Source organism: Microtus oregoni, unplaced genomic scaffold (assembly GCF_018167655.1).
Source record: "Microtus oregoni isolate MIOR12 unplaced genomic scaffold, Mior012 000010F_ref0000083, whole genome shotgun sequence".
NCBI classification, from domain to species: Eukaryota; Metazoa; Chordata; class Mammalia; order Rodentia; family Cricetidae; genus Microtus; species Microtus oregoni.
The window spans coordinates 1,245,727-1,260,593 of NW_024543069.1; the positions used below are offsets into that span (position 1 = coordinate 1,245,727).

The 14,867-nt window shown below is 46.3% G+C and overlaps 1 protein-coding gene across 3 annotated transcripts in view; it reads right to left on the minus strand.

The window, feature by feature from the left end:
* Gatb (glutamyl-tRNA amidotransferase subunit B) overlaps window positions 1-14,867 on the minus strand; it is a 67,455-nt gene that overhangs the window by 15,177 nt on the left and 37,411 nt on the right. For all 3 annotated transcript variants that reach the window (XM_041659424.1, XM_041659422.1, XM_041659423.1), the window contains 3 exons: window positions 13,710-13,754; window positions 11,670-11,859; window positions 1,632-1,765 (listed from right to left, as the gene is read on the minus strand). In XM_041659424.1, the coding sequence (XP_041515358.1) occupies window positions 1,632-1,765; window positions 11,670-11,859; window positions 13,710-13,754 (369 nt within the window). The remainder of the gene's footprint in view (window positions 1-1,631; window positions 1,766-11,669; window positions 11,860-13,709; window positions 13,755-14,867) is intronic.

Sequence of the window (14,867 nt, forward strand, 5' to 3'; positions counted from 1 at the left end):
TTCCTGTATCTACTCTCAGCAGTTCTTAGGGAACCTGGGAAGGAGTGGAATGGGATCTGCAAGTCTTGCAATCTCTTTCAGTCCCTTGCAGCTCTTTTAGGATCACAGCTCCATTTCCAGCTCCAAGAGCAGACACCCTGACACTATGCTCTGCCCCACAAAATGGCAGCCCATCCAGTCTTACACTTACCTTAACCCCCATGTCCCTCTTCTCCTCAGCTAAAGCAAGATCAAAAGGACCCTGGACGATGCAGAGGCCTGGACCTCCAGGTGGCCCATGACGTTCATTGATTCCTTTGCTTTCTTGTTTTCTGGGCCCTATGTGTGGTGTCCCCGCTCCTCGCTACTCTCCAGGGTCTCAGTCTCAGGACAAGTCCTTAGCGATTTCCTAGGAACCTCAGCTGTGAGGTGCAGTGTTTCCCGGGTGCTCTCCTCCTCTTCCCACTGCATCTAACCACTCCCCGCCAGCCCTGCAAACAGCACTTTCCCCAAATCTTCCAGGGATTCTCAGCTTCCTTGTCAGGCAGCTTTAATTTTGTCCCTTGTACCTGCTCAAACCTTCCCTACTGGGAAACATCCCAAGTGACCCTGCAGCTACTTGTCCTGATTGGCTTGGTAACTTTTGCAAGTGAATAACTGGTTGAATGAATAAATCTGTTTGCTACCACTGGCCCTGTGAGCATATGTATTGGATCACAAATGTAATTACATGATGGTACTAGGATGGTGGAAACTTCGGGGAGTGCCTGGGGTTGATGAAGTCACGAGGGTGGGGACCACAGTGGGATTAGAAATCTTCTCTTCTTTCCCCAACACCCCACCATGTGAGGATACAGCAGACTGATGGCCGCCTGAGGTCCAGCAAGGGAACAAATCAGCTGGAACCTGGCTTTGCTTATTTTTCTCGAGTGCAGAATTGTGAGTAATCAATGTCTATTTAAGGGGCTCATCAGTTACTTTGCCAAAACTGCCCAAGCTATTAACACGCACCATGTTCCTCCAGTATGAAGTAGCCCCGAGACCCCCAATTTGGCCTGGAATCCTTCGGGTGGCTCCTGCTCATGTCTCCAGTCTGTCACCTATCTTTCCAGCCTGCCTACCTCAGCACCCTGGAGCCTCTGGGTTTCCTGAGCTCCCGTGGCTGGCTGCTTGTCTGATCACAGAACTTCTAGATGTTTGAACTCCACACCCTCACCCACTCAGCAAACCCAAAGTTCTTCAGGGCTTGGCTCTGAGGATTTCCCTGCACCCCACATAGGCTCCAGTTCTGTGCTTCCCAGGCCACACGCATGCCTCTGGCATACAGGATCAGACTGTGAGGAGGTGGGTGCTTTCTTGTGGGCCTGTATGGGCCACAAGGGAGTCCATTCCTTGTCTTGTTCTTCCTCTAGCTGCTAAGCCCAGCACCGTACCACAGACTGTGCACTTCCAGAGATTTGAGCACAGGATGAATTTTCAGATGGGCTGGAGAATATTTTTAGAATGTGGAACACAAAGGGGCTGTTTGTTGCCTTGTTAGGGGACCGTAAAGGAGAACAGGCAGAGTAAAGAATTCACCCTGCCCTATTTCAACTGCCTCTGGACACAGAGTTCATGATGCAGAAAGAAAGAAATTCCCAGATCTCACTCACCTCTCACTGACTGCAAGATTCTGTTGCTTTAAATAGTACAGGAAAGTGTTCAGGACCCAGTTAGTCACCTTTTTTGGCTCTGCCCTAGTTTCTTTTATCACATTTTGGAAGAACTCCAGGAGGCCAACTTCATTCTGTTAAAAAAAAAAATACACATATATACGTGTGTGTGCATAAGTAATACATACATATAGAGATAGATGCGTACATCTCCTCCCCAAACTGAAGGAAGGCAGTTGGAAACCACTGCCTCTACTACCACTCTGAATCTATACAGTATTTTCCCCAAAGGGATATATATATTCCTAGTACTATACAAACTAGTACCTACATGGATCTGAGGACCGTGAAATCCACGGTCCTCCTCCACACTTGCCTCTGCCTGACTCTGGTGCCCTTTCTCTCCTGTCCTGTCCCCTCCTAGATGTCCTGGTGTCCACTGGCACTCCACAGCGGGCAGAGGAAGCCTCTGGCTTCCAGGCCTCCTGTGCCAAGCTGGTACGGTGGTCTTACCTCTCCCCATGCTCCAGGAGATATTTAGCTAGGTTGGCTCAATGAGAAGACTTGTTTCATAGGCTTCACTGTTTGCCCCCATCCCCCGGACAGCAGCATAAGTTAGGGCCACACTGATCCTGTTCGTTCTGTTAAGTACAGCCAAAACCATGTTGTTCAAGTCAAGGAAGTCTTGGTAAGAGTCAGTGGACGGCACCAGGGTCTCTTGCCAGCAGGTGTCTACTATAAACCACATGTGAACATTCATTCTTTTTCCTGCCACATTCGCCTTTAAGTATTAGGGACCGCCAGAATTATGAGAGCGAGTAGTCAGGACACTTTCTACTACTCATCAACTCAGAGTGACAGGGCTAGCCCTAGCGTTTCTATAAGAAAAATAAAAACATGTTCTATTTTTAGTAAAGGCTTAAATCTCCAAATGCAGATGGCATATTTTAAAGGTTTATTTTAAGATATGTATATGTGCGTGTGTATATATTGTGTGTGTGTATGCAAGGAAGTCAGAGGTGATGTATTCCCTGGAGCCGGGGTTATATATGGTTGTTGCAAACTGAGTTGTGGGAAGTGACCTCAGGTTTTCTGCAAGAGCAGAATGCACTTTTAACCACTGAGCCATCTCTCTGGTCCCCAGACAGTATATTTTTGAGCAGCATATTTTCATTACCCACTAAATCCAAATTAGACATTATCCTCAAAATATTCTTCATATGTTCACTCTGCAGCTAAACCTCCAACCTTTCCACCTTTCTTTGAATTCTTCATTAAGCAAAAGAACATTCTAGAAAAATAAGCTACTAAGAAGAAACAAGACATACTAACAAAAATACACTCAAACGTCAGCTACTGTACAAGTTTTAGTATGTACATGGGCACACTGCTACTAAAGTAGAAATTCCATAATAAGACATACCTACATGGCTTTTCAGATAAATTCTCTGGTGACAAGCCTACTGAATAATCCCACAATCATTGCTTATATCTCCTTGTGAGCTATTATTCTGCTCATGCTAGACTCGGGTGAAGGCCACCTCAACAGCCCAAACTTGCCTACAGATAAATTTAAAGAGGAAGTGTTGCTTAACTTCTGGAAAGTCTTCAAACTTCTCCATTGGTTCACGAGTCACTGGGGAAGGAAAAAAGGGCGATGCAGCCCACACTGGCAAGGCATGATTCCTTTTGTTCTCATGCAGACAGGCTGGCCCGCCAGGAATCAGCTGCCAGGAGGAGACCTTTCTGCCTTGTGAGGAAAGCTCTACAAAACCCACCTAGGAAATAAAGCATGCAGGCTTGCAGGCTTGGTGGAGTGACTGGGTGTGGTGAACACCCTCCACCCTTCGGTGGTTCTATTGGCTTGGTGGAGTGACTGGGTGTGGTGAACACCCTCCACCCTTCGGTGTTCTATTGGCTTGGTGGACTGACTGGGTGTGGTGAACACCCTCCACCCTTCGGTGGTTCTACACTGGACGGATAACACTGTGAGCCAGTTTTTCGTTTGTCTTCTCCTGCCAGTGTCAGGAAGCCTCTCTGCACTGGACCTCTACCGCACAGGGGACACAGGGCTTCACTGCACAACTTAAAGAGGATGTGAAACCTGCGGTGCATCAGAGTTAGCTACAAAGAGTGCGGCAGCAGGAGGCGGTGGCGGCGGCTGCTGCTGCTGCTGCCTGGAGAATGACTGATCACTTAGCACTACCTGCCCTGCTCCTTAAAACAGCAGTCCACTTCCAACACACACACACACACACACACACACACACACACACACACACACCCTGCTGCTTTTCAGTTTTCTTAGTTCCACAAGATTGGCAAATGCTAATAAGCTTGGCACAAATCTCTGAAGTCTCTGATGAACATGGCAGCTCAGCCATCTGGTTTTGTCAGGAAAACAGTGGACTGGTAATTCTCTTACACAAAAATCATATTGAGAGCAGTATAACAAGGTTACTGCATTAGGCCTTTAATATCTTCCCCAAACAACATAGTCTCCTGGTGGATGTGACACCAACTGTTCCTTCAGAGATGGCTGAAGCAGCAAGGAACATAGATCCTGCCTTATGTCTAACACCAGGCAGCCATGCAGTTCCTTGACTACAAAACATCTTTGCCACTTTTTAATTTCATTTCACAAAGCCTTCAATTACACACAGAGTCAATGTCAAGTCAGCTGCTTAGGCACTAACAGGAACCCTCAATTACTGATGAATTAACCAATGCTGATGAGTGGGAAAGCAGAGGGTAACCCTGCCCTCACTGCTGCTCTGGGAAGGAGCCTCAGGCTACCCTTGCACTGGGCTCTGCAAGCTCCTACACCATCTCTTACAGCCATGACAAAACACTACAAGACCATCCATGTAAAACAGGGTGGGACTAATCTCTCAATTCCACGTCTTCCTCTAAGTCACATATCCAGTGACCCTGATTCTGGTCCAGAAATGAGGCTAGGCTGTATTTATAGTAGAATGAAACCCGATACAGACAGCTGCCCAGTGGTACTCAGGAAAAGAAGCCCAGGAGACACTAGCTGAGGAGCAGCTGTTTACGTGACAGAGAGTGTCCTTGGCTGCCTTTTGGGACCTCGGATTAGCAATTCAAGGCTGGTCAAAGGCTCTCAAGAGTATTTACTAAATATGGGATTTGTGCTTCAGTTCACCAAGACCACGGGGGATACTGAGACCTCAGGCAGTGCTAACCCCTATGGTTTTTCTTAAACACACATACCCACGATGCTTAACTTAAATAGGATGCAGCAAGCAACTAACAACAAACAGAACAGCCAGCCATAACATACTGTGACAGAAGTCTTTTTTAACTGTTTTTATTTCTATGATTTCCCACTTGCCATATATGTTTGGAGCAGAGCTGACTGTCACTCAAACCTTGAGAACATGGATTAGGCGGGACACAGATAACTGCATATGGCTGCTACTGCTAAGGACAGTAATGCACGTGCCCTCAGGTTCATCTTCCTGCTGTGGGATGTTTGTACACTGTGTGAAAAAGGACTGCTGTGACTGGTGTAATAGAAGGCTGAACGGCCAAGAACTAGGCAGGAGAGGACAGGCAGGACTTCTGGGCAGAGACATCACTCTGGGAAGGAAATGGGCAGAATGTAGATTAATGTATAAGAGGTAGCTGAGTCAAGCCTAAACAAAAGACCAAACTTTAACAATTAATAGTAAGTCTCCCTGTCATTACTTGCGGGCTGGCGCTCCTGGTGAAAAGGTACCACTACACTTCCAACAGGCCCATGCCCGTGGGCACAGGACCGGGGCCTTGCAGATGGAGGCGCTGAGGCACTTCTGAGCATGAGGTCACCCAGCCAGACAGCAGCAGAGTGCTGCGGGTGGGAGTGCAGGGTGGGCACCCCAGCTCTGGAGCATGGAGACATGCCTGCTGCCTTTCTGGGGATTGAAAATGAACACCTATCCATGCACGCACAATGGAAGCCTCATCAAAGCCTCATTGAAGAACAGATGTTCCCAGAATTTCTATTATTTTATGCCCGCCCGCTGCTCAGCGGTTCCCGACATTAAAAATGTCACAGATGCCCCAAAGTAGAAGAAGGAAGCAGCGAGTTTACTATCTGCCTAGCAAAGGTATGCCCAAGATGCAGGGCACGACACACCGATCCCCAGATCAGGAAGGAAGACAGTGGCACACACACCATCCATCCCACCCTGGACCCCAGAGGAACGCAGAAATCCCATTAGTTCTCTTCTGCAGCACCTCCCTCCCCTCAACTATAGAAGTGATGAGGCGCTCACCAAGGCCCTGACCTACACTGTTTTTAAGTACTCCATTTTCTTTCATCAGTTTGGACACTAAGCACACTCAACCACTGCACTCAATCCCCTACCACAGGGAAGTCAAGGGGTGGGTTTGCAGGGCCCAGCTGATAGCAGCCAGTCGGCTACCCGGAAGGCCCTGCCAGTACTACATGAGCAACAAAGTTTCTTCCACTGTGCACTGTGTGGAGCTCAAAGCAGACTTTGACCCCTGGTGACAAGGGTGTGAGGAGCAGAGCTCTGAACATCTGTGCAGATGTTTAAGGGGCATATCACCTGCAATTCTGAGACTCTGTAATTTATACTAGTGGCTCTGGTCATTCTTACAAAGTGAGAAAAACAAAACTCAAATCCAACAACTCTGTAAATCATGGTGCTATGAGAACAACATCAAATGCTAGTGTTCGGGGTGGAGAGGAAGTAAAATGGGTCATGATAGCAATACTTTTAGGCTAGAAAGTAGAAACTGCATGGTAAGATGAGGGACTGGCACGCTCAGGGGGTAGAGGCTCAGGTCTGTGATGTGAACACGCTTGTCTGTGGGCGACAATTGTCGGTGAAAGTTCCTGTGAGTACAAATTACACACGAGGCTTCTCCAGGGGAGAATAGGCGACCTGGCAGTGTGAGGCTGGCCTGGGAAAGACGGACAGAAGCCATGAGCCCCGGGTGTTCCATCAGCTCTTCTGAGGCCGACCAGTAACTGCAGCTCTGTCTTCTCTTCTGGTCCTCACAAGTCCTACCCAGGGCTGCTCCTAAAACCTGAGCGAAACTCTCTACCACGGCACCTGTGCTGTGCTCCCAGCAAAGTCCAGACACATATATCCTAAGCAGAACCCAGCAGCAGCTCTGCGCAGAGGGCCTTTAACTAACTTTAACGTAAAACTCACTGTGGCTCTTGGAGATGAATTCACTCTAAGACAGAATTTGTGGGAAATCAGTTTGGGAACGCATATCTCCCTTGAATAATCAAAATAGAAACAATGAAGGTCTTAAGAGTCGACAGTGAGTGGCAGCAGGTACTGCATCACTGCATCTGCAGGAGCCGGCCCACAAAGCCAGTCCTGCTGCAGGCGCATTCCAGCTCGTCCAATGCAGAGAACCTGCGTTGCTCAGGAGAAGCTCTGTCCTGGGGGTAAGGCAACATGGAGCAGTACAGATACACATTACCTCCAAGCTGTGCTTGCCTGAAGCCTGAAATAAAATCTTTTATTTGTCCCTCAAAGTATATTATGCCACCATCAGGAAATAAAGGATCATGGTTGAGTCCTAGTCCTCTGAGGGCCCCCAAATCAGGAGTAGGACACCCTCCTTCCTGCACCCTTTTCTTAGCAGACAAAGGTCAAATGCCTTGGAGCCCAGAACACCCCTCCTCGAAGCCCCTTTGCCACGTGTGTCGGAAAGGAATGAAGCTGTGCTTTTGCAGAAGATCTCTCTACTCTAAATTACCAGAAGAAAAGTTTGGTGATTTTTTTTTTCCTCCAGAGCATGGAGTAATTGTAAAGTACCCTTAAGCTGGCAAGTCAGGATGCAATTTAGAAAATGAAGAATAAAATCAATTTTAAAAACTGTGTAGAACTGAAATATGGTGTGCTACTAAGCTGACCAAATGGGTTTTCTTCAGCAGTAGTTAAAAGATGACGACTGCACCATGAGAGCCTGGACAGTCGAAAGCCAGCACTGTGGTTCCAGACACGATTTCAAACTATTAGCTTTAAAGCAGTACTACATATGGGACGTACAGAAATTTGTCACGGGGGCAGTTTTATGGGCAATTCATCCAGAAAGCAAACCAGGCCCTTTTTAGCTTACAAAACACCTAAAGAAAAAGCTTCAAAAACAGTTCATTTACCAATTAACTGATACTTTGTTTCTCTGTCCTTGGGAGACACCTTAACCTTTTCTATGAAGTCAGAATCAAAGTATTATTACTTTCGATAGAGAAGAACCAGCTAGAGAAAGGAAGCTGTCCAGTAAGATACAAGTCTTGAGAGGCTGGATACAAAGCCGGACACACACACCAATGGCAGCACCGGTTACTGACTGGGTAGGTGGGGGTGACGTCATATTTGTCTACAGAGTCATGGAGGCCAGACTGGACTTTTATAAACTCCTGCTCTGCATGGTTCCCACTGCACCATGTTTGCATGCTGCCTGATACCAACACTCTTTTCCCCGGAAGCATACTCTGAAGTTCCCTTGACTCTTTAGAATTTTTGGATTCGGTGAGATTATGCTATGCCATCTCCTCCTCTGGGGGGAGTTCTGACTGCCTGCGTTGGATGTGGATGGGACCTCTCAAGTGTGGAGTCTGTACAAAGGGACAGGACACCAGCAGGGGCTGCAGCCCTCCCAAGACCCTGGTCCAGGGCTGCGGCACCTGCTGCTCCTCTACTGCAGCTCTGTGTGGTGAGTCATCTCTCTGTCTGTTCACATGCACAGCCAGCTGCATGAGAGTTCGCAGCATGTCCTGACCGGGTGCCTGGAGTGAACCAGGCTCCATAACACAGGGCCTTGGGGAAACACCCCCACAGTCCCTACAAACTGCCCCCAATGACTCAGACCAAAGGACCCGTGCATCTCCAGCAGAAAGTTTAAGATACAACATAAACAAAGATGCAGAAGACAGCTCATGTTACCTCTCTGACCTAATTTTTCTAAAATTAGTATGACTGATGCTGTTTATTTTCCATTGCAGCTGACTGATTTTCACAAAATTTAGTAGACAACATTTATGTTTATTTCTGGCATCTTTAAAACCAACAAGATTGGCTTAAAGCTTTCAATGAACATGTACTCTCTGATTGAACTTCATAAAAACAACTCTGGGACTGTATTAAGCATCAAGTTTTAGCGAAAGTAAAAACTGAATTTCTTCCATTAATAAAACAAAGGCAATCAAAACCAATCATCACCTAAAACATTATTTCCACTTGGCATGGCAGTACACCGTGCGTGAGTGCAGGCAGCAGAGCTTAGAAACATAAGCCTGGTCCAGCACGAGTGTAAAAGTTCCTTTCCCCGCATGACAGACAGCAGCTACCCCTGCCGTGGGGGCTGTCTGAGCAGAGGCAGTCAAGGAAGAGCATGCAGTAAGCAAGCTGCCTTTAAACTAGAGATATGGCTGCCATCCTTTGTGTCCCCAGAATGAGACAAGACTCTCGGGCTAGGAAGTGATGTTCCCATGAAAATCAGCCCAGAACATTTTAGGGGAAAAAATAGAACATGCGTATAATTCTAGTAGATCTACTAGAATTATACTAATTCTACTAGAATTCTACTAATTCTAGTGGGTCTTCAGGATCTCTGGTTTCCATAACCCTAATCCCTGGGTCTCAGCTCCACATTTCTACATTAATCTTGACAAATGAGATTAGAAAGTAAGTCAATTTGACTAGGATAGGGAAGAAGGTCAGCTAAGTAACTTGAAGTCTTCAGTGGGTCAAGATTCGGATGTGGGTAGAGAAAATCAGCACACAGGTTTCCTTTTGAGAAGGGATGCTCAGGACAGTCTAGGAGAGAAAACCCAGACTCAGGATAATCTAGTGAAACAAAGCTGGAACTACGCGTCTCAGGACAGTCTAGGAGAGAAAACCCAGACTCAGGATAATCTAGTGAAGCAAAGCTGGAACTACGCGTCTCAGGACAGTCTAGGAGAGAAAACCCAGACTCAGGATAATCTAGTGAAGCAAAGCTGGAACTACGCGTCTCAGGACAGTCTAGGAGAGAAAACCCAGACTCAGGATAATCTAGTGAAGCAAAGCTGGAACTACGCGTCTCAGGACAGTCTAGGAGAGAAAACCCAGACTCAGGATAATCTAGTGAAGCAAAGCTGGAACTACGCGTCTCAGGACAGTCTAGGAGAGAAAACCCAGACTCAGGATAATCTAGTGAAGCAAAGCTGGAACTACGCGTCTGAGACGTGACATGGCCAAAGCCATCACTTGTGTCTTCTCGCCAGAGATGTAGTGACACACACAGTCCACGGTTTTGCTGGGCTGTCAGAGGGAACTGCCAGGAACACTACTTCTCTAGGGATTTCACATGCAATACAATCCCATTCATTCAACCATCTGTCTGTCCAGGCAACGAGGCATACTATGTGCTTGGTAAGACAGCAGATGCTAAGGTATATTAGCAAAAGTTCTGTAAATGTCAGAGATGATACTAACAAAACACAATTCAGTGTTTGCTGCACAGGAAAACAGCACGATGAATTAGAAGCGAGTTAGATTTTGAAGGTTTTACTTGTGGGGAGTGTGTGTGGGTGGTGTGTGCATGCACTAATAATTAAATAAGAAGCCCAACGGCGCTGAGCTGGCGTGGAAGGCCCGAGAGCACCTCTACCGCTGCCATTTATTTAATGAATACTCCTGGGCACTCTTTAAATTGAAAGATGGTTCATTAGATTTGTGCATCTGCCCTCCTCAGCAATCTGTTGTGTTTCTGATGAAGGCAGAAAAATATGAACATATCATTTTCGGGAATGTTATGAGTGACTCAGCTTCCTGCGATTATGGAGTCATAAAGGGCTCAGGCTGCCTAATTTCGGGAAACAATTTGTCGGAATCATTCTCTGTTCCAATCTCGGATTCTTATTCATTCTGGAAATCTCAAGGACAGGCCCTTTCCTCTTTTTGTTTTATAAGTCACCTAATGCATTATCTTCCATCTACAAATATTCTGCCTTAAAGGTACTAAGAAAGTTCCAACATCTTGTTCACCGTCTCCTGTGGCTCCTACGCTCTGCTCATCTACTGCAGTCTCCCAGGGAGCTGGCAGCCATGATGTCAGGAATAAATGTACACACTCTGAAGGGGTGAAAGGGTGAACGATTTTGTCCCCCACCCAATGCCTGCTATCCTGGAGAGTTAGTTTTCCCTAAACAGGTTCATGAACCATTCAAACAGATCCACCCACCTGCTACTGTCCTTAACAACACTCACTCTGGCCTGCTGGGTTTTGGCCTGGGGAAGACTAAGGCACACAGAGCTTATTTCAGCAAAGTGAGGCAGACACATTTCAGTGGCCAACTGGGACAACTCAGCCAGGAGTAGATTGCCTAGTGTACTATAAACCACTATACTGTGGTTATTAAATATATAAATATACATCACATATATATTCTAATGTATATATGTATTCCGATATCCCATATACTTATTACTGGATCATTTAAAAAGCAAGAATCCAGTTTCTACAGGTTTTGTTGCTCTGGAAGATGACAGGAGGTCAAGGCCATCTAGATAGATTCCATGATGCCCTGTCTCAACACCAACAAAGCGGCTTCCCGGTTTCTCCTGCTGACAAGACAGCCGTGACAGAACGCCACCCCCGCTGAGGCTGTGTCACCTTGCTGTTGCTATGACAAAGACATCCACAGAGTCTCAAGAGTCCTGAAAGGATGGAAAACCCCTAGGCTACCTCACAGGTATCAGATTCTCAGATGGCCAGGCATCCCCTAGCTTCCCAGGACAGAGATGTTCACTGGTTTGCAACATTTCGTGCAGGATAAATGTTTTCTGGCTCTTGGGAACCTAACATCCTGTTATGGATCAACACTACTAAGACATCTAGAGACCTTGAACACTGATTTTTTTCATCCTGCAGACACACTCATCCCCACACTTGAGCCAGCTTCCGAGTCTCCAGGCTCCTGTGGGCAGCAGGTGAGGGGCTGTGTGGAGGACCTTCCCAGTCTGCGGCGCAGGGTCGATGTCAAACCCAATGGACACTTACCAGCAATGTGAAGCTGTGCTCTGGCAGCATCCCATACTGCTGGACAAGCCTCTCTCTGGTTGCACTGGGGAGCTCCGGGAGCATGTTCCGAAGCTGGTCGATATTGATCACCTGCTGAGAGTCTGCATCTGAAGGCAGCGATGTGGCATCGTAGAGCACTAAGGGGGGCAGGTTAGGCTCTGGCATAAACCTAACAAGGAGAACAGATGGATCTGATTCTGGACGACTGGATTGATGAGAACCACAAATCCAGCAACGATGGGAGTGCTTCTGTGCCTAGGTACAAAGTCAGAACACTTGCAAAGGTCTCCGAACGTCCCAGTGAAAACTGCACAGCAAACCCACCCTCCACCATGATGGCAAAAAGACAGGTGAAAGGGTGACCTGGAACCAAGCCACATTCTGGCTTATCCTAGTGAGGAAAGTGTCGGCCTGGAAACTGAAGGACAAATGAGAGCAATTCCTTGTGAGGAAGACACATGACTTCCCTACTTTAAATTTTCTATTTTTAGCAGTACTTATACAACGAATTAAAAGCTAAAGAGGAATAGAGGGCTCTTCCCCTCTTGAGAAGTAGGAGAACAGAATGGATGTTGCCTAAGTGAACTGTGGAAGCCAGTGGGGAGGGAAGAGGGTGAAGAGAGAAATCCTGGGAGTCTATCAGAGGAGGGAACCTGTGCAATGGTGAGTTTATGCCATAGACAAATGCCAGACCCACAGAACGGACAGCTGAGAGTGAATGAGGCCCAGTGTAAACTATGACTCCGGTGACTAATAAGCAGCAATACTGGTTCACTGATGCAGCAAACCACACTGAGTGACCGGAGACTGGGGAGAAATACATGAGAATGTCACTTCCCATTCATCGCTGCCCTAAAAGACAGGTTAATAATCAGATGGACGACAGTACTGCGTTCATCTTACAAAAGGAAAATCCTCCTTCATTCTGCTCCAGCACTGCTTTCTCTCTGTCCAGAGCCAAAGCACTTATGAAAGGCGGGGCAGGGTTTCATAAATGCAGGGAGGATTAGAGGCGCAGGTAATTCCTCAATGCAGTACCAAGCCTTAGCTATGGGCTAGTCAGTCCTCTGAAAGCCAGGACAAACTCAAGAGGGAAGCTTCTGGAGACTTGCTGCTGTCTAACTAACTTGGGGGCTCTAGTAGAAGCCATTGGCTGAGTTAAAAGGGAGCAGTAACAGGGAGAGTAAAGAAAGTACTGTGGGAAAGTGTGGACCTAGGAGATCACCATAGGAAAATGGCAGGCAATGATAGTGTGGCAGTGACGGTATACCAGGCTTCACAAAGGAACAACAGCTTTGTAATCTGCTAAACTATGAGAAAGAGCAAAAGGTTCCATCTATCTTAAGTCTATGGTTATTGATTTAAGTGAAAGCCTTCTGTTATATAACAGTCCCTCGGGTTTAAGAATGGAACCCAGAACCTCTTACATGATAGGTGAGTATTCTACGGATGAACTAGTGGCCCCTAATTTGCTTATCTTGGCAATGAAATAGAATCATCTGAGGTTTGAGGGAACCCTCCACTGACAGGCCGATCTCTTTTTCATATGCTTCTAAAGCATTTCAGTAGATTCCAGAATTACTAACAAATGAAAGCCTAGACCCTCCCTCACCTGCAACCTCTTAGTTAAACAACAGTATCGTTGTTACAGAAGTCTGTGAGCAGATCTCTCCCAGCAATTAAACAAGGAACTCTGCACCTACCAAGTCAAGAAAATATCACTTCTCCTAGTTTACATATCACATCGAATAAGAAATTTTGTCTCTATCATATAAAACAAGTATGTAACATTGAATAAGAAATCTTGTCTCTATCATATAAACACAAGTATGTAACATTGAATAAGAAATCTTGATCTCTATCATATAAAAACAAGTATATCACATTGAATAAGAAATCTTGTCTCTATCATATAAACACAAGTAGTTCCCACATTCTCCAGCATCATCATGCTGACCTTCCAATGGATTTCAAATGCACTCCCAAATATCTGTCGTATTGTGCATGAGGAATAATCACCTGTAGTCTTGTTTGCCTTCTTTGTCTCTCATTGGCACGGTGCACCTGCAACAGTCAGAAAGGCAGCACTAAGCCAACCCTGCATGCAACACTGGCTACAAGATGCTCTATGGGCTGGAGGGCAAGCATTCACCACAAAGCCTGGGGTTAAAGGCCTGGTCCTATTAAGAAGAGGTAGAAACCTTAGAAGTGTCAGAAAGAGATGGCCCAATGGAAGGCCTTTGGGCCATTAGAATATGCCCTCAGAGGAGACAGAACGCTGGTCCCTCCTGATTTTGTTTCCTAGTGTGCTTACCTTCTTCATGCTTACCAAATACTTGGTAGAAACAACTCAGAAGGGAAAACACGTACTTATTTAGTTTTTAGTTTCAAAAGTATTAGTCCATCATGGTGGAAAGGTATGGCAAAGCAAACAAAAAATGGAAATACAAGAACAGACAGAGTAAGATATATACCCAAGCCCATGCGCCCAGAGACCTAGTCCTCCTACCAGGCCCAACCTCCTAATAATGCCATCATACGACTCCATGAGGGGATTCATCATTCATCAGGCTAGGGTCTAAGGGTCTAATGGTCCCTGGAAACACATTAGACACACCCAATGCTTCACTAATCTGGTCAGGCTAGCAATTGAGACTGGCCAGCACACTGGCAATGAGGTAAGGAGTTTAGCCCAACCATGTGCTTGGGACATGATGTGCCACCACAGGCCAAATCAATCAGTCTGAAACCTCTGAAGTCATGAGCAAAACTCACATTCGTTATAGTAACAGCTGCCTGGCATAGGGTTTCCTCAGTTAATCACAGGCAAATTCAAGCTCTTCAGTTTTCCATGGGATTCTATGGAATGGGCCTTCTAATTCCTAGGGCTCTCCCATTTTACACAGATAAAGAAAAATGCTTAGAAAAATCAATATATTGTGTCTGTGTAGACAGGGACTGAGCACACACACTCTATTGCGAACCCATCCTCAGCCAGCTTCCACACAACCTCTATCGACTTTCGAGCATTCTGTGGTATTTTACTTAAAGTACAAAATTTTAAAATTCAGACTGAGAAAAATTAGGGCGCAAGTTATCTAAACAACCATGGAAAGAGTATATGTGTTGGTTTGAATGAAAAATGTCCCCAGGGGCTCTGGAACTTGAACACTTGGT